Source organism: Nematolebias whitei, chromosome 17, assembly GCF_014905685.2.
Source record: "Nematolebias whitei isolate Nwh7 chromosome 17, NemWhi1, whole genome shotgun sequence".
NCBI lineage: Eukaryota > Metazoa > Chordata > Actinopteri > Cyprinodontiformes > Rivulidae > Nematolebias > Nematolebias whitei.
In genome coordinates, this window is record NC_056514.1 from 34,869,454 (window position 1) to 34,889,186 (window position 19,733).

At 39.1% G+C, this 19,733-nt stretch overlaps 1 protein-coding gene across 1 annotated transcript in view; it reads right to left on the minus strand.

Moving 5' to 3' along the window:
* ttyh2 (tweety family member 2) overlaps positions 1-19,733 on the minus strand; it is a 90,085-nt gene that overhangs the window by 19,432 nt on the left and 50,920 nt on the right. The window contains exons 4-5 of the mRNA XM_037691180.1: positions 11,268-11,488; positions 5,494-5,589 (exon numbers count right to left, since the gene is read on the minus strand). Of these exons, the coding sequence (XP_037547108.1) occupies positions 5,494-5,589; positions 11,268-11,488 (317 nt within the window). The remainder of the gene's footprint in view (positions 1-5,493; positions 5,590-11,267; positions 11,489-19,733) is intronic.

Sequence of the window (19,733 nt, forward strand, 5' to 3'; positions counted from 1 at the left end):
GCTAGAAAGTTATTTATGATTTACCATTTGTTGTTGCTCAAGTACACTTTTCTGCAGTACACCATAAATCCATGTAGCTATGCTGGTCAAACTGGCAACACGAAGTTAATGCAAGAGAAGGAAAAAGCCTTTCCTTGAATAGGTAAAGGAAGTCAGCCCTTGTTAATCTCAGAGTTAAAGTGCTGAAATTAAGAAAACATGTTTACTATGTGCTTTTGCAAAAAAAAAAAAAAAAAGTAGCTCATGGCTGTAGGAACAGGAGTCATCAACAAAGATTGCATGAGAGCAGAGAGTGCAGGGTCCATCCTTTTATGAGTCATGTTTCTAATAGTTCTGGCCATTTTGTTGAATTTATTTTAATTTATGCTATCATAAACAGCATTTGTAATGCTTTTTATTTTATTCTTCAAAAAAGGAAACAAGCAAGATTTCAATTTTCTTTCACCGAGAAGCTTTAGTTGTGATTTTGTTTGTTAATATTTGTAAATAAATTATTAAAATGGATAAAAACACAGTAAAAAAAATGTGATAAAAAAGCTAAAATTACAGAGAAACCCCTTCAGCCAAATTTTATCATTGGACATTTAAAGAAACCTTTAAAATCATTATATAAATATCACTTACAATTAATTTTCTCATATAATCACACTTTGGCACGTCAGTTTTCATCCTTACAAATAGTTACTGGGACAAAAACTAACAACTTTCTGCTAAAAAAAATTAAATAAAGCTGTGTGAATGCTGAACACTGAATGACTGCTGAAATTGGCTAAATAAGCTAAAATTGACTTAAAACAAGCAGAACAAAAGCTAAACTGAGCATAAACATTAAAAATAAAAGTAGCTAAAAGCAAAAAACAGCAAACAATAGCTAAATGAAGCAAACTGACAAAGTTCAAATTAGTAGCCAAAATTAGCTAAACAGATGCTTTAGTTCACACAACAGTAGCTAAAAGTATTATAAAAAAGATTCTGAATGTAAAATCAATAAAAACTCTAAGCTGAAAGTAAGAAAATTGCTGTTTGCAGATTTTCTTACTTGCAGTTGTTTTTTGCATAAGTGTTTTTTGTGTTTGCAATTGTTTTTGTTTTCTGTGTGTTTGCATGTTTTTCAGTTTGCATCATTCAGTGTTTCTCCTGTTAGTTTTTTTGTGTTTATGTGTTTTTTTGTTGTTGTTGTTTGCTTGTTTTTGAGTTTGCATCATACGTGTTTGCTGCGCGTTTGCACCCATCAGCCACCATAGAAAAGTGTAGGTAAAAGCTAAAAAGAGCAGAACAGCACCTAAAAGTTAAAAGTAGCAAAATGTTAGCTAAAAGCTAAACATAGCAGAACGGTGGCTAAAAGTAAAAAAAAGAAAGTAAAATTGCAGCAAACATTAAAATTGGCAGAAACATTTTGAAGCCAGTTTCAAAGAGAAAATTAAAGAGATCTCTGTATTTTGATGTGAAATTTTATTGTAAAGAAAGTAAAAAATATGAAAGTACAAAATAAATCATTGCACACCATTTCCAAGTGAGCTGCACATTTTGATTTATGATCATGTGGCACACAGTATACAGAAGTAGTTTGATTGCAAAACACATGTGAAAGAAACTAAAAACAGGAAGTGTGAACGCCGACTCAGCACTCTGATGATAAACTCCAAACAAAACCTGCAAACAATGTTTACAGCTACGTGTACTGCTGCCGCTCCCTCTTACATATACGTGTAAATTCTTGTCAAAGCTGTTTTTCTTTGTGTCACGGTTTCAGCCCGCTCTGAGCGCCACAATGAGCTGGTTGACCTCCACAGTGTAATTTGCCTCCAACCACTTCCACTCGACTGGAAGAGAGCATCCATCGGGAGAGCGGACACTCGACACTAACTCGCCTTGTGCGTGTGAGTGCAGGGGTCACAGGTCATGTGGGGGGAGGTTTGTGGTTTCTGGAACAAGTTTGCTGCAGTTCCCATCCTTGACTAACGTGACTCAGGCAGATGTTAAGCTGAATGGATGGAAGCTGAGATGGATTTTACGTTCTCTGAAAGCTCCTTAAATTCACTTCAGTTTATTTATACAGCGCCAAGTCACAACAGAAGTCACCTCAGAGCACTGAACAGAAACATTCATATATAAAATAATAATTTAACTATTTATCTGAGGAGCAGACTGCTTTGAATTTAACTCCATCGCAGAACTCTCATCTTGAGCAAGCATGAAGGCGACAGTGGAAAGTAAAAACTCCCTCATAAGGAAGAAACCTTTAGCAGAACCAGGCTCAGGACAAGCGCCATCTGCTTCGACCAGTTGGGTTTGAGGGGAACAGATACACAATGGCAGGTCAAGAATCACATATTAAGATGAAAATAGTCTCAAACGAAAACTAATTAATGTAAGGAAATTGTCAATTTGTCCTCCAGTAGTCTAAGCATATAGCAGCATAACAACCCAACCCTAACTATAGGATTTATCCAAAAGGAAAGTCTTAATCCCAGTCTTAAAACTGGTCAATGTGTTAGCCTTACAGACAGAAACTGGAAGTTGGTTCCACAAGAGAGGAGCCTGATAACTGGAAGATCTTCCTTCCATTCTGCTCCTGGAAACTCTAGGAACCGCAAGTAAGCCTGCAGTCTGAGAGCAAAGTGCTCCGTTAGGAAAATATGGAACAATAAGATCTCAAATATAAGATGGAGCTAGGTTGTTGAGAGCTTTGTAGGTTAGAAGTGGGATTTTCAATTCAATTCTGGATTTGACAGGGAGCCAGTGGAGAGAAGCTAAAACTGGAGAGATATGATCTCTCCCACTAACTCCAGTTAAGACTCTGGCAGCAGCATTTTGGATCAACTGAAGACTTTTTAAAGTAGTATTTGGACACCCAGATAATAAACCATTGCAATAGTCCAGTCTAGATGTGACAAATGCATGGACCAGTTTTTCTGCATCATTTTTAGACAAGATGAGTCTAATGTTGGTGATATTACGCAGGTGGTTCTAGTAATGTTTTTTAATGTGGGGGATAAAAGACATGTCCTGATCAAAAATAACAAAAGATTTTTAACATTAGAGCTGGAGGACAGATTAATGCCATCTAAGGAGGGTGAAAATGTATTCCTTTCATTCAACCTTTATTTATACAGGTTAATCCCATTGAGCCTCAGGAACTCATTTACAACAGAAACCTGAAGTGAAACTGAGAGCATCCCAATATGCTCAGGTCCAAAAACCGTGTTCAAAACAGAACATTAGTGTCATTCAGGTTGATATAAAAATATGTTTTATAAAAATATATTAAGTTGCCTTTATGCCTATTTAAACATATACATTTTGTGTGTGTTACTTTTCAGAATTAAATGTCTAAATTGCCATAAAAGGCAAGGGTGGAATGATATAGGAATGATTATTTTGATGCTTTTATGTCAATTTATACTTATTTTACACTCATTTACATGTAGTTTGAAAACACACTTATACAACGTGTTATTCACATATTAGGGATTGTACTTTGTTTAACATGTGTGGAATGATTTATGTTGCCTTTGTTAATATTTGGGACACTCTTTGATGGTTTGCAGAGGGACGGAGGGGTGCGTGTTTCCTCTTTAGGAATGCTTTGTAAAGCTTAAGGAGTATTTCTGGCTTCAAGGTCTTGGCCAGCTTTGCGGTCACAATGCTCCTTATTGGTAATAAATCACCAGCTCCTCATCCGTTGTTCTGGTAACCATCAAACTTGTTTTTCACTGCTCTCACGCGATCCGGTCAGGGAAAAAGGTATAAAGGAGGTGTGACAGGCAAGGGAATTTTAGAAGTCTTGTGTGGACCAGCGCGCGGTGCCATGCAGTTGGTGATGTGAGTTCTCCCATTTGGATCGAAAGGCTTCCCGATCATTTGTCACGGTGAGAGATACTCATATCAATTTGTGTGTTAAGAGTGTACAAACTGTACATGACCTTGCTTGGCTGTTTTCTGTGGCAGGTTAATAAATGACAATATTATTTCTAGCAGTAACAGTCTCTGTGTTTTATTATTCCTCTTGTCTGAATATCTGGTGCCGATCGTTCACGAACCTTTGATAAAGAATTTCATAATACACAGGTTTTTATGTCTTTAAGACATGCTTGTCATCCAAGTAGCTGATTGTATTAATTGGGTTTCATGTACAAATAAAGAACAGAATGATGGAGAGTTACAATGAAATGAAAAAACATGATATGTACTGTGTTTGTTTGCAGCTTTAAATCAAGTATCTTTTTTATGTAGACGTGCTACCATCTTAAATAAATGAAGAAGTTGCATCATCTGCACAAATATTACGTGAATGCTGAGCGCTTAAATATATTTCAGAAAATGTTCACAGAATAGTTCATGTTAACACAAGCAGAACAGAAGCTAAAATCTGCAAAACTGTAGCTAAAAACTATGGGAATTGTGGCAAAAAGCTGAAAGTAGAGCACCTACCAATAAAAGTTACAATTTGCATATATCATAATGTAAATAAACTGTAGCTAAAAATTAAAAATCAGCAAGACAGTAGCTAAAAGCTAAAGAATGTCAGAAGTCACGAGAGCTAATATGCTAAAGATTTAAGAGAAAGAGGGATTTTTTTCAAGGAATTAAAGTTCTCAATGTATTTCTATGAGGAACATTTTTCAAATTAAAGTTAAATACTTTTTAAAAATATAGAAGTGACAAATATAAAAAAAGTCATAGCAATCTTTTCCCAATTGAGCCAAACTTTTTGATATACAAATGGTTCAAATTCATTCATTCAACCTTTAGACAGGTAAAAAAAAAACAAAAAAAACAGAGAAACTCTAAACAGGGAAATAATAGTGTGAACGCTGAGTCATCTTCAACACAAAAAAGTGAAAAAAAGATTTTAAAAAGACAAAGCTTCATAATGAAACATACAGTATTCTTCGTGTCTCATCAAATGTAATTCCCGTCCAAAGCAATTCAAAACAGGTCAAGTGTTAAACTGGAGTGACAATCCTCAGGAAGTTATATCGGTGATAACATCTAATGGCTTCGCTCCCATCACTTCACAGCTCTCCGGTTCAAATTTGAGAGTAAAGCCACAGACACGGCAACCCTCAGAGTCAGATCATTGTCCTGCTGGCAACGCCGAAAGGCAAACGGTCAAATAGGACAGGAGGAGCTCAGCCATGTTTGTACATGGATATTATCCAGGGGCTTAGCTGTCGTGTACACAAGCAATTTCCCATGGGAAGAAACAGAAACCTCGCAGCAAGCTTCCGCTGGCTGCTCCAGTCATTACAAATTTCACCCAGAACTGATCATACTTCCTGTCCTGTTTATTACATTAAAAATAATCATTCTTCTTAGGTCAAAGTGTTATATAGTTTCACAATTCATTCTCGTCTTTCAGTAATTTCTCTCCAATTTAAAACCTCTCCGTTCGGCTGCGCGATGCCATTCTAAACTGAGCAATCTCACATGAGCAAGAAAAGCTGAGCTGTGTGAATATTACAGTTTTCCAGCGCATGTCCGACTCACGTGGTGAGCAGCCACCGGGACTGCTTGGCCAGTCCCAGACAGGCCAGCAGGCAGATGATCAGGTCCAGGATGAGCAGCAGCAGATAGGTCAGCCACCTGCACATAGACACAAATGAAGATTAAAATACACTGCATGAGGGGATTTGTTAAAGATAAACTACAATTTAATAAAACCTTTATGCATTGTAGAGCATCCCTCCAGCTGATCCATTTTAGGACCAAATGCTATTGAATTCTGGCAGGTTATAACAGAAATGACTTAAGACGAATGTAGTCAATTATATTATATACAATTCATTAAAATATTTGTAAAGTCAAAAATAAGGAAAAAAAAATTTGATGTGGGGTTATGTGGACATTTAATGATTAGTTAATATCTTACCCGTTGTAGATATCTCTTTCAATAACCTCACTTTGGAGAAATAAAGTTTAATTTAGTCTGAATTTATGAGAAACTGGCTATTCGTAAAATAACTTCAAAATCAAAAATGTCAAACAAAAGTTTGAAAATCTCTGAATCATCATCGCTGCATTTAAGTACAGTTATTTGTGTGTCTGTGGCTCCGGTCCTCCCTATGTTGCCATTGTGTCCTGGGGGGGCGGGTCTGTGGGCCCCCGCGTCCACTATTGGGCATTCTTTTGGAGAAATCTGGTGGTGGTGGGCGTGCTTGCGCGGGTGTTTGGATTCAGGTGCTTTGACAGATGCACGCTAGGTTGGGTAGTGGCGGAAGCTAGATGATTCATTGTGCGATGTCGAATGTTTCATGGTGATATTGTGGGTGGCATTGTGCTGTGCATGTTGTTTTGTCATGGTGGTCTCTCGTCTTATCTTCTTCTTTTTTATTATTTATTTATTCTTCTTTCTTCTCTTTCTTTAAAAATAAAAAATAAAAAATAAAAAAAAAAATTGAGCGATGATGATAAGTTCATTGAAACACTTCACAATGTTTCTACACTTAAACTGAGCACACAAAAAAAAAAAAAAAAAAAAAAAAAAAAAAAAGTACAGTTATTTGCATGGAATTCTACAGCTTTCGCTGGAGCGGTTCGCAGCAGTGCAACGCCGCTGGGATGAGGATCGGTTCCTCCAAATCCGAGGCCATGGTCATGAGCCGGAAATACTGGAAAAGGAGAAGGTCCTGTCCCAAGTGGAGGAGTTTAAGTATCTTGTTCACGAATGAGGGAAAAATGGAGCGAGAGATCGATAGGCGGATAGGTCTGTAGTGACGCGGGCGCTGTACCGGTCTGTCGTGGTGAAGAGAGACCCGAGTCAAAAGGCGAAGCTCTCAATGTACTGGTTGATCTTGTACGTTCCTACACTCATCTATGGTTAGGATGCCTCCTGGACGCCTGGTGAGGTGTTCCAGACACATCCCACCGGGAGGAGGCCCAGAGGAAGACGCAGGACACGCTGGAGGGACTATGTTTCTCGGCTGGATTCCCCTGGAGGAGCTGGCCCAAGTGGGGAAGAGGGAAGTCTGGGCCTCGTGAATGTGAAAATAATGGTTGTTTAAAGGGAGCGTTTATTGACTTTTGAAGAAATGTTCGGTCAAACAGTTATCAGTAGTTAGTACCTTAGTAACAACGACATCTATCAGAGAAAAGTCTTTGTCCAGGCTAAAAGCCAAATGAGAGCCTGATTTTTAAGGTTTTTCAGGCGTAAAAAAAAATGCTGGTGTGAAAGAACACTATATACAAAGTAAAATCTGAAAAAAATAAATGTGCCCTTGTTTTTTTTTTGTTTCATTCAACCTTTATTTATATAAGTTAGTCTCATTAATCATCATCAGATCAGTATCTGTGGCCATATTCTTCAGACTCGCTGCAGGAGATCCTTCCTGCCCGCAGCTATCAGCATCTAACAACTCTTGAATGAAACCAGGATGATAAGCTACACTTAATTTCCCTTTGGGATTAATAAAGTATTTTTTTTATTTAATTTTTATGTAATTAAGTCAGTTTAGCTAACAATTAGCAATTAGCCTAAGCTAGACGAAGGCTATTGTCTCTTTCTCCATACTGCACTCTGGATTGATGCTACAGCTAAAAAAGTATTTACTCTAGATAACCACCGGTATTTGACTGAACATCACTTAAAAATTACTACACTATCCCTGAAAGAGTTTAAAAACTGCCAGAGAGAGTGAGAGAGAGAGCAAGAGCGAGAGATTTAGCTTTAGCTAGCTTAGGAAGGAGCTGAAGCATTGATACCACGTTTACCTATCGCTCAAAGTGAGTAAAGCATGGAAACAAAAAGGAGGTGGAGCCTTTGCATGTTAGGATGACAAAATATATGTATATCCTCAAGATACTTGTAGTTAGTATGTGCAAAATCAAATGTCAAAGCTTCTATTTATAAAGTAAAAAGTTAATTTTGTCATTTTAAACTGCTCCAGCCAGAATACTGAATACAACATCGTTCTGCACATGTGGCTCAAAAAGAACCATGAAATGAGTATTATGAGCAACCCTGGAGCGTAAACATAATGTGAAGTAAGAGCACTTCTCCTTTAGTCATTCTAGTTTAATCATTATTTTTTACATTCAACCATACATAAACTGTTGGGATCGAGGCTGTTTTATTAAAGAGTCCATTAAAAGCTTACAAGTCTGCCTGTCTAGTCTTAGCATGCCCGCTCTGTTAGTGTGAAGCTGTGTGGAGTATTTGTTTATTGGTGGAGCAGAGGAGTCTCACTGCACATCAATAGAAACACAACTGACTGTCACTGCAGACGTAGCAGAAATGGCACAAGTGCAAAAAAGATGGTCCTGCTGGCAACAGGAAGTACTATAGATGTTTTTTTTTTCATTATCCAGTCTCACAACTCTCTTTGCTCTAATTCAGCCCAGTTCGGTTCTACGTGGTCTAGGTAGTTTTCCGTATAACTGAGAGCTGCCGTGATGTGGGCGGGTTGTCACAGCTTGGTTATCTCAAAACTCAACAGAAAACAAGATAAAGTTACAAAACACTCATTTTCTGCCTTGGTTTCCAAATATGCCTTGGCCCAGTTGAGACCACCTTCCCTCCACCGGTTGAAGCCCGTAAATTAAGTCCATTTGGTCCGGCTCCCAATGAACTCTGTTGTCAGCCAATAAGCATGGAAACATTCGCACCACCTCATGGTGCCATGACGCTGGTTTAGGTGTTGCCTTTTAAATGGGCATTTTATATATTGTAAATTTAAATAATCAAACTAAATCAGAATCAGCTTTATTGTCATTGCGCCGAAGCACAACAAAATTACATTTCAGTACAGCCCGTCCAAGAAACAAACAGACATGGGGAGATGGAGGTGTCTGAGGCCGCAGCCTTCGGGAAGCACTGCCCTTTTCGTTTAGATAAGAAAAGAGAAACAAGAGGGGAGGTCCATCCATCCATTATCTTTACCCGCTTATTCCATTTTGGGTCACGGGGGTCGCTGGTGCCCATGCCCAGCAATCACTGTGCGAGGGGTGGGGTACACCCTGGACGGGTTGCAAGTCCATCACAGTGCCAAATAGAGACAAACGAGACAAACAACCATTCACTCTCACTCACACCTAGGGACAATTTAGAGTTACCAATCTGCCTAACATGCATGTTTTTGGTCTGTGGGAGGTAACCGGAGTACCCGGAGAAAACCCACGCATGCATGGAGAGAACATGCAAACTCCACCCAGAAGGCCCCTGGACCGGGGTTTGAACCAAGGACCTGCTCGCTGAGAGGCAGCAGCTCTAGTCGCGCCACCGTGCTGCCCCACGAGGGGAGGTATAAAAAATTTAAAAAATCATCTTGCACTGTGTCATAAACGGGATACAGTGTGAAAGTTGCAAAAAAGACCTCAGCACAGAAACAGAAACATACTGATGGCATCATAATACATACAGTATATGAATGAGGAGGCCGATGAAGGTGGTGAGTTTGTCCTTGGACACTGCCAGATAGTTCCATAGTCCTGATAAGAGATGGTGCAGTGTCTCAACCGGCTCAGCTCTGACACAGGTTCACAGATGTCCTCGGGAAGGGAGCGGGAGGGGGTGGGGGGGCAGAGCTTCTGATTCACATAACGTCCAGGAGAGTTTGAGATAGTTGGCCAATGATAGTTGTTTTGGGTGAGACTGACTGCTTGACTTCTGTCTGCCTTCATAGTTCTATTGGCATGTCTCAATGACGACTCCAAACAGCCAAATTTTGTGGTCAACACTGCCAGGCCAAACCAAATGCTGCAGTTGCAAGGTTTCAAAAATAGTGGGTTTAGTTCTTGTGAAGGAGATGCCGTCATGTTTGAAGTCTCTCTCCGGCCAATCAATTGTCTGTAGTCTGCCGACGTCAAATCTTCAGTTCGGCTTGTTTCACTTGTAGGTTTTCGGCAGAACTTATAAACAAGCTAAAAGTGGGTGGGACCACCCATTGGTAAGACTCGAAACTTGCAATGAGTTGAGCCAATGGCAAAGGGCCACATGTGTCATAATTATCAAAGGGTTCACAGTCAGATCCAAGATACATCAAACTAGGATTGCCTGAATGAAAGTTCGAAGGTGAAAACATTTGATCTACAGTGCTGTGAAGATGCGTAGCTCATTTATGAGGAAATCAACAAGAAACCGAGCATGAAATAGATCATCTGCATAGAGAAGAATAATTTGCCATTTAAGTAAAAGTATGTCAATTAAATCAGTCGTAATAGAGAAATGGTTTGACTAGATGGGACAAAGATCCAGTTCAGGATTGTCTTGGTACCCCAAGGAAATACAGCTGAAATCATAAGAAACTTCACAAAAAGCATATACGGTGCCTTAATGTGAATATGATTCATCAGGGGGATATTATTAAACTCTTACTTAGAGACTGTATTACAAAAAATCCAATGACTTTAAAAGTAATTCTAACAGTTTATCAAGAGTCCAGGCTTCTTAATTTGCAATTCACCAAAGTTAATGTTAAGTTCACAACCATGAAGTGAGGCCTTGGATAACATTTCTCGACATACTGCATTTGTTAGCTGCCATACTCCATTACCGTTTGTACTTAAAATGTCTGAATGACGGCTAATTCTCGAACACAGTTCAAGCATCCCACGCTAACGGAGATGATGAGGGTGTTCTTATTCACACAAGTGGGTGACGCATACATGTAAAGTCATATTTCATTCCATCTATTGAATAATGAGTGATGTAATCAGGTCACAATGCGCAAAATGTAACTCATTGCTTATGAATGAGGTATAACATGTTCTGAAGTGCTCTGTGACTGTAGTCCTATTTAAGGCTTGATATGAAATGCTTCAGCATATTTATCACCTGCTGTTGAAAGGCATGTCTATGTCTGTTAGCACAATACCTCATGTAAAAGTAATTGACGGATCATAATAAAAATTTCAGACTTTATTTACTGGAGGTATATCTACAACAGATTAACTTTTGGGGTCAATCAATTTAAGATGGCTGCCACAGGTAATAGACTTTAGTAAATATAGAACTGGCTACAGCTCAGTTTTACAGGCATTTTGATAAAAATTAGTTGTGGTTGTAGCTGAGGGGTTTTCACTGCACTTACTCTGAACGTGACATTTCACAGGAAATTACATACGTACTGCTACTTTTAAGGTTCAACCAAAACGGTGACAACGCTGCCATTTCTCATCGTAGGATAACTGTAGTTTAAATTTCTGTTCACGTTTTGAAGGTTCATGAATAGGTCATGCAAGTTTCACTCATTTTCAGAACCCTCCTCTCATAAATGCATCCCCTTGTTGAGTTGTGCAGTCGCTGCTTTCCACAAACATTACCTCACCTGTAATATTCTATGTTTGCCATTTGATCAGCGATGGACGCCAGGTCCACTTTAGACACGTCCCAGTCGGGCAGGCCCAGCAGCTGTTTGATCACGTTGTCGGCCATCTGCTGCATGAACTGCAGGGTCTGCACGTAGTCGCCCCGTGTGGCGAAGATCTCATCCAGCCTTGCGAGGTGCTGGTGCAGACCGGTCCTCATGTTGCCCATGGTGCCAGTCACCTGAAGGGAAAGGCAGAAGAGGATTGAGATCAGGTTGGATTTACTCCAGAATCATCATAAAAATTATTCATAAAAATAAAGCATAAGAAAACGTTTTGACAAATATTGACTATAGATTTAATGTTAGTATCTGTTCCAAATGGAATGAACTGCTGTGAATTGTTTTCTTGCAGATGGGTCAAATGTCTAAATATAGATGTCTGTGTTCCTTGCAGCGATGCACTAAACCAGCCGGTGAGTAGCTGCTCTGTGGGGTCATTAGTTCCACTGGAGGAGCTCAGCATACAGCCGAGTGTGTCTGAGCCCCTTTTACCAACAGCAGATCTTATACATATGGGTATACACGGTAAAGGTTAAAGTTTGATTAATGGTTCATGTTGTGATTTCACATTGTGATACATTTGCATTTTGGGGGGGTGTTTTAGGTTTAGACAAGTGGTATGCTGATGTCCCCTGTCGCCGAGGGATTTGAAAAGTGAATGTAGTTTTTGAGATGAGATTTTCCAGTTTTCTGGACTGGAACTGAAACAAGTAAGCCTGGTAAACCTGTTCTTTGTGCAAGATATTCAAGTAGGTAGGAGTTACACTGTGTAGATGAACAGAGGTAGTTTTTTTTTTGTTTGTTTTGTTTACCGAGGCAGCGCAGAGAGACGGATATAGTTAAAGTATCGTTATTGTCAGTCGCATCACATGTGGTACATGAGGTGGAACAAAATTATGTACTCAAGGTCCCAGTTACACCCAAAAATAGAAAAAAAAGGTAAAGTATTAAAAAAAAACAGTATACAAGAATCTAAGATGTACACTAAAATATATGCTAAAGGAACGCTGAACAATACGCTAAAAAAATCTAAGATATAAGCTAAACACTAAAAATGTAAAATAATAATAATAAGGTATACTAAACAGCATCCTGAACATGAGTCTGTAGTGAGTAGTTGGGTATGAATTAATAAATACAGCAGCATGAGATCAGCAGCATAATCAGCAGCATTGATGTCACATATCACCAATTAAAGTGGCTTTACAGTGATTTCTTTCTTTTCTTACAGTGATTATCCTGGTTAGGGATTCATGAGATCCTGGTGAGTGGAGGGTGCAATTTTATCTACAACCAACCAGGCACACTGGCGGAACCAGGGGGTGGCCAATGGTGGCTTTGCAACCTTCAGCCACCCCAAGGAATCATTTGAGGAACTATACTTTTAAACAATAGAAAAACTAGAAAGTAGGCATTTCCTCATATTATGGGATGGTAGATGGTAAAGATAAATGGATGGATGGACAGAAGGAACTTGTTTTTTGATATTGACCTTTCCTGTGCCTAGATGTAGCCACAAACCAAAATGGAAGTTGGCACATTGCTTATTTTTCCAAGTTCTCCAGCTACACATTTTTGGTAGCAGCCATCTTGGATTTAGACATGGCAACCTAATTTTTGAAATAAATCTTTTTACACCTAAATACACACCAAAATGAAAGTGAGTACCTGACTTATTTTTCAAAGTTATCATGCTAATAACCAATCAATAAACTACTTGTTCTCCATAATTATTACTGAATGAGAAAAAAAAAAAAAAACTATAGTGTAAAGGTGTAAAGGTTTTAAACCATGCTTCATTATTGCACATCACTTTAAGATATAGGAAAAAATATATTAGTCCCACAGGTCCTGTGAGATCTGTCATCCTTCAGTTGATCATGGACTGATATGTTGTGAGCTGACAGCTCTTAGGGAATAATCTTGTTGATGCTATAACGCTTGTCTGGCAAACTTTAGTACTTTTTATTGCTTTGATGAAAAAAAAAAAAAAATAGATCATAATATTTTACTACAGAGAACAATGTACATAAAGTAAATAATGAATCTTCTTCATACACGAAAGTTAGCCATGTTGTTCCTCAGGGTTTAATGCTTGGACCAATACCATTTACTTTATAAGTGCTTCCATTAGGTAAAGTTATTAAGCAGCATGGGATAAATTTTCATTATTATGCTGATGATATTTATCCATGAAACCCGATGAATTCAATCAGTTACTTAGATTATAATCATGTCTTAAAGACATGCTCAAGTGTCTGAAGATTCTATTGAAAGTTTGCCTGTTCTGTGTCGACAACACTGGTTCCTCTCGAGTTTAGGAGCCTCTTATGCCTCGATAATTCCAGGGTCAGAGTTAATCAACTTAAAAAAACAACATTCCTCTGAAAACAGTCAGGTGATGGACTGATGAGTGGTAAAAACCAAGAAAAACACTTTTGAAGTCCAAAGTAAAACTTCAGAAAGTCTAAAAAAAAATCCCTGATAATTGAAGAGAAGTTGTGCTGTTCTGCACCGGACTGCAGCTCACTTCTCATTAATCTGTTAAACCAGTCTGACTGAGCTGCAAGCCTGCATGCGGGCATCATTTTTGCACAGTTCGCACAGGTGTGAACAAATCAGAATGTGCTTGCTCCATCCTGCTTCCTTTGTATCAGGGCATGCTGAAGAGCAGCTTGGACAGATTTAGTCTGAGAGACTTTATCGCCTGTTGAACATGAAGGTGAAGAGTGGGGACGGCATGGAATACAGAGTGTCCATTTGAAATCAACAGCTTGGACAGACAAAGCTGAAGAGCTCAGAGGTGAAATGGCAGATTTGTTGTTGTTGCCATCAAACATTTATTAATTTATTTCTAAATGTATCTATCACTAATGAGGCGGCTGCTTTGTTTACCTCTTTAAGCTCGTAATCATACCGAAGCTGAACCGTTCCTTATGGAGAAAGAGTGATCCTCCGAGGAGATCAACAAACAAAACTTGGGCTTTTAATTTGATGTGTTGCGCTTTTAATTTGTCAGCAAAGATCACATTATACAGTGCACAAGTGGAAATGTCTCCCGTATAGACACCGGCCTTCTACTTGGGTCTAATTACTGCACGTTTTGCTCGGAGGGAGAAGTTGTTTATAGGAACATGGCACTCGCAGAGGCATCCTGCTTTTGATAATTAAAAAGGGTCATAAATCTTCCATTCAGCGCTGGGAGGTTGGTGTCTATGAGAAAAACAGATCAGATTGTTTGTTTTTCTAGGGACATGGTTTGTTGAGGGTGATATACAGACATACACTCATCATTTGGTTTTGTTAGGCTTAAGAGTGCACTTTGTGATGAATAACAAAAAAGAAGTTTGAGTATATTGATAAATAAATCAGTGACAGATGGATTGGTGCAGCGTCTGCAGTATTGTGGACTTTGTGCTGGTCTGTTGTGGTGAAGAAGGAGCTAAGCTGTAAGGCAAAGCTCTCTGTTTACCGGTCAGTCTACGTTCCTACCCTCACCTATGATCATGAACTCTGAGCAGTGACCGAAAGAACGGGATACAGGCGGTTGAAATGAGTTTCTACTGCAGGGTAGCTGGACTCTCCCTTAGAGACAGGGTGAGAAGATCAGTTATCCAGGAGAGACTCTGAGTAGAACCACTGCTCCTCCACATCAAAAGGAGCCAGTTGAGGTGGTTCGGGAATCTGGTAAGGATGCTTCTGGGCGCCCCCCTTGGGAGGTGCTTCGGGCATGTACAACTGGGACAAGACCTTGGAAAAGACCCAGGACATGCTGGAGAGACGACATTAGTTTTCACACCCGATAGTCCGGTAGACTCGGTTCGATTGGGGACCAAAATTCAGAGCATTTTGTTTTACATTTTCAGCTGGCGCGGTTCGCATTCATACTGCACTGAGTCAGTCGAGCCAACCTGTTCCCCCCTTCGCCTGTGGTGGCGCTGCACCAAGAACTACTGAAGGAAACTACACAAAAACCTCTGAAGAAGACACTGAGCGCAATTATTCCTTCTGGAAATATAAACAAAAATGGAGTGGCGTCAAACTTTAGCGGTTTTAGGATTTTTGCTTTGTCTGTGGCTCATGTGCCAAACAAACATTTTTCAACAATGGACTCAGCATGAGCGGAAGATGAGGCAGAAGACCATGGAGAATGTTTTTCCAAACAAGGGGGCAGAGACAGCTCAGCATGATGTATGAGAAATGTGCATTTGTTTTGGTTGTTTTTACCCAGAATGCCCTGCACTGTAGTTCACTTCCTGCTTTTGGAGCGGTCTCTGGTCTGGACTTTTTTTTGGTTTTGAACCAGTTTGACATGACTGTCGACGACGAAGAGGGCTGACACAAGAGGAGGGGGCGTGCCAAAGAGACCATCTTAGCACCAACATAACTGGTTTGTTCCACTTTGGAGTAAGCTGTTGGGGGAAGAATCAGTTTTGTTGTGCGTTTCCTTGACCGATGAAGACTTCTGGATGGAAGTTGAAATGTTTCAGAAACAAAAAGAAACTGTCCAGATTACGACTGAAAATTGTTGGATTGTAAACCTGGATTATTGAGCATGGACTTTTGGTCATGCAGGTCACCTTGTAAATACTTAAAAAAATAAACCTCAGTCCAGTTGTCATATTCAAGGTTCAGGTGCTGTTCAGTTTACCTGATCTGATCCGTCCTCCCCCTCAGATTAAGATGAAACTGCAGATGCAGAAACAAAAACATCTATCTGATCCCAGCTTCTTGTGTGAGAATGAGACTTTTATCTAAAACGCCTCGGGGAGCTGGCCAATCCAGCTAATCTCTCCAACGCCCAGATCTAATCCTCAGCGTGGAAGTGATCTGTTCTGATCAAACAGATACGATTCCAAGCCCCAATCCTCTCAGACAATCTCAACATGCTGCCTTAAAGGCACTGTGAACCCCTTTACTTTATTCTAAACAAACAGCAAAGGGACAATGGTGGACAGGTTTTTACACTGGAATGCTCATTTATAAAAGCAAAAAGGGACAAAGAAATTCAATATACCAGAAACAAAGAGATGACTGTGACAAATGAGGCACTGCCTTGGGCTGGACAGATGACAATGTGTTGAAACATTTTTATTTAGGCTTTTAGCTTCAAGGAAATAAAATATATAGATAAACTGGTTTAATGTACATAAGTGTATATTCAGACTCATTCTTCCAAGCAAATTTCAATTTACTGTAAATATCTCAACTTCAGTTTTATATATCCGCCAGGGAAATATTTATTTAAAGCTAGTAAATACAAACCTATCAGCCAACACATAAATCCACCAGCCTCACTTGTGCTGCTCTGACCTACCAGGACCACCAAACCTGGTGTCAAATGAACTGTTAACATTTGTTACGGTACATTTCATTGCATGGAACATTTTGGCGCAAGGGCTTGTAGTTTGGTATGCGTGTGAACGAAATGAATACAGATGTTTCAATTTGATACAGTGCAGAACAACATTTGTATTTAAGTTTCCTTGTGGAATATGGTAAATGTGGGAGAAAGCAGCAATACCAGGTGAGTGCACCTTACAACCTGTCCTAATCTATCCATCATAATTTTTCCTTTTGGGATCTGGAATAGGATTATTTCGTATAAATACTTTCATTGTTTATATCGTTGATGTTTCTGGGGAGCATTGTGCAGTCTGGTTTTCAGACTTTTACCCATTACATGATATAACAGCATGCCATATTACTCGAGTGCCATCTAGCGGCTGAAAATGGTAGTGTTCAATATTTTCAGTCAGAATGAATGAAAACGGTCGTATAGCCAAAAATTGGTTTATAAATATGGAAAAAAAACAATCCATAAATACGTCCCTTCGGCATACAAGTTGCAGGGCATAAAAATTATGAAAAAAAAAAACAACTAACTCATCGGGCAAAAATTATGGTAAACATTACCGACATGTTAGAGAAAAAAAACTATGCTACCAAAAGTAACTTGGTGATATTTGCATTTTACATCAGGCTGGATCATTAAAAGAAAAGTTCTGCAAAACTTTCCTGGACAAAGAATTCAAGATCGTGTTCATACAATTAAAGAGACTAGAAGAAACAACTAGTTGTAACAGTCAGCATTAGTAAAACTGGTAGTGCAGAAAGATCGTCCCATGGCTGTAACAAAAATGTGGTTTCTTGGCTCTGTTGTACCCTTATCCTTCTGAAATCAAGTCACAAAAGTTTATGCTGATTCAGCATGCATGCATCAGAGCTACAGAGGCTGTAGATAGTGTTTCATAAGGAACATGAACAGATCCGGGACCAGTGTTCGATAGATAGATGCTTGTTCAGTCACCGCTGCTTTGACTCTTTATGGATCAGTAAAAGTTACAAACTATGGTCCTTTAGGTTTTTCCTTACAACACAGTGCTATGGTTATCTTGCAGAAATAGAAGCTTGGATGCTGTTGAAATTATTATTTTTAAGTGAATGTGTTGTTTTATAAGAAATATAATAAAACAGTATTTATGAAGGAACTAGAGCCCACCCAGCAGCAACTGAACTATTTCACAGTCCAGTGAAACTTTAAATTATGTTCTGAATGTACTCATGTTATCTGAACATATGGCCTCTCTTTTTATAAATACACTGCCAACATTCCCCTAGAGTTGAAAAATAATAGATTTACTATTTGTAGGGAACGATAAAGTCCTGCCTTATTGTGGCTCCAGCATGTTTCTGATTAGGTGTTAGAGATTAAGTGACGAGTACAAAAGCAAAGTTGGAAACAAGGATCAGCAGTACTAATCTGAAAACACTCAGGTCATCCTGAGCCCTGTGTTACCCCAAAGAGAATAAAACTACAGAGATACTCTTGATTTCTGAAAGGAGGGACACCTCCCAAAAGGCTTATGCATGAAAGAATGCACATTGCGGTGCAGTTCAGTCCACTAGAGTTGAGGCTGTGACATCAACGGGAAAATATGATGCTAGCAGAACTATAAACAATAAAGCAAGACTCTTTAACCTAAATCAACGGTTGTAAATCCAGCTCCACACTGGTCTGTCTGCTGGTCTCACACTCTGTTTCACCCCGTTCATGACCGGCAGCTCAGGATGTTTGAACTCCTCTGAGGAACTCACTCACTCAGAGATACAGTCGTTCTGGGTCAGAGCTGGTTTCACAGAAGAGAAAACCACCACCTGAATGAAGCTGTACGAGTGGAACGTTCTGTGTGTCGAGTGTTTCCTCCAGACACACTCAATGGGAGCATTCATTTTCTTGATCAGGGCGTAGCTTTTAATCCTTGGCAGATTAATAGACAACCAATTAAAATAAAAAAAATTGCTTACAGTGCGAAATTATGCAGACTCGTTTCGAGCATCAGAGGATATCCAACTCATTTTTGAGTCCTGGCCAAACGCTCAGTGACTGACCCAGACATCATCACAGTCCACTTGCAGCAAAAACCTCTTACAACCCCCATCTCCTAACAATAGTGTGATTATTGATGTGGCTAAACACCAAATGTCAAACGAGTCCCATTACATCTCAGATAAAACATCCCGACTTTTCCAGATTTAACAACCAGATTCAAAATCATGTCTTCATGTTAGAAAGGGCTCTCTTTAAACCACATTCCCACAAAAGCTGCCATGAACGTCGTCTTAATCTTCATCGATTCAGCATTTTTAGCTAGCACGTAATTTTTATGAACTCCTCTTTCCTTTTCTTAAACAGTTTTTCTGCACACCACTTGCATGCTCGGAGCCCATCAGCCGAGGTTCGGCTCCGTATGAGCTACAGTTACACTTTCAAGCCAGAGAAATTGCATTTTCTACAAAAATACAGTGTGGATGCTGAATAATCTGTTAACTGAGTTAGAGTTAAAAGTAGAACACTGGCTAAAAACTAGGGAACAAAAAGTGCTAACTAAACGTAGTAAAAAACAAGTTACCAGTAAATGCTAAAAGTAGCAAAACACAGCTAAATGCTGTGTGCAGCAAACGGTAACTAAAAGCAGCAGAGCTTACAACATGCTTAATGTTTAGGCTTTTAATTTTAGATACATACATAAAAGCTTTATGTTATTAACTCCATCATGCCAGAGTTTTAAAACTTTTACTTTGTACTGTAATTTGCAAGTATTTACTTGCATTTCACTTTGTGGGTTACGGTAAATGTCAAATAGTCGTTTAGAATAATAAATGGATCAAAACACAAGTAGTCGATAGAATAATTGGAGAAAAAAAAGTAACTGTTAGTGGCAGCTAGAGCTGGACAATAATTTGATACTGATATATATCACGATATATCCTGATGCATGCTCAATAATCCAGGTAGAAAAATCTAAAAAAGTTAAATCTGGTCCTCTGGACATTCAAAAAAAAACAAAAAAACAAAGCAAATCAACAAAAAATGTAGAAACGTTTCGTCTCTCATCCGAGAGACTTCCTCAGTCTGACTGA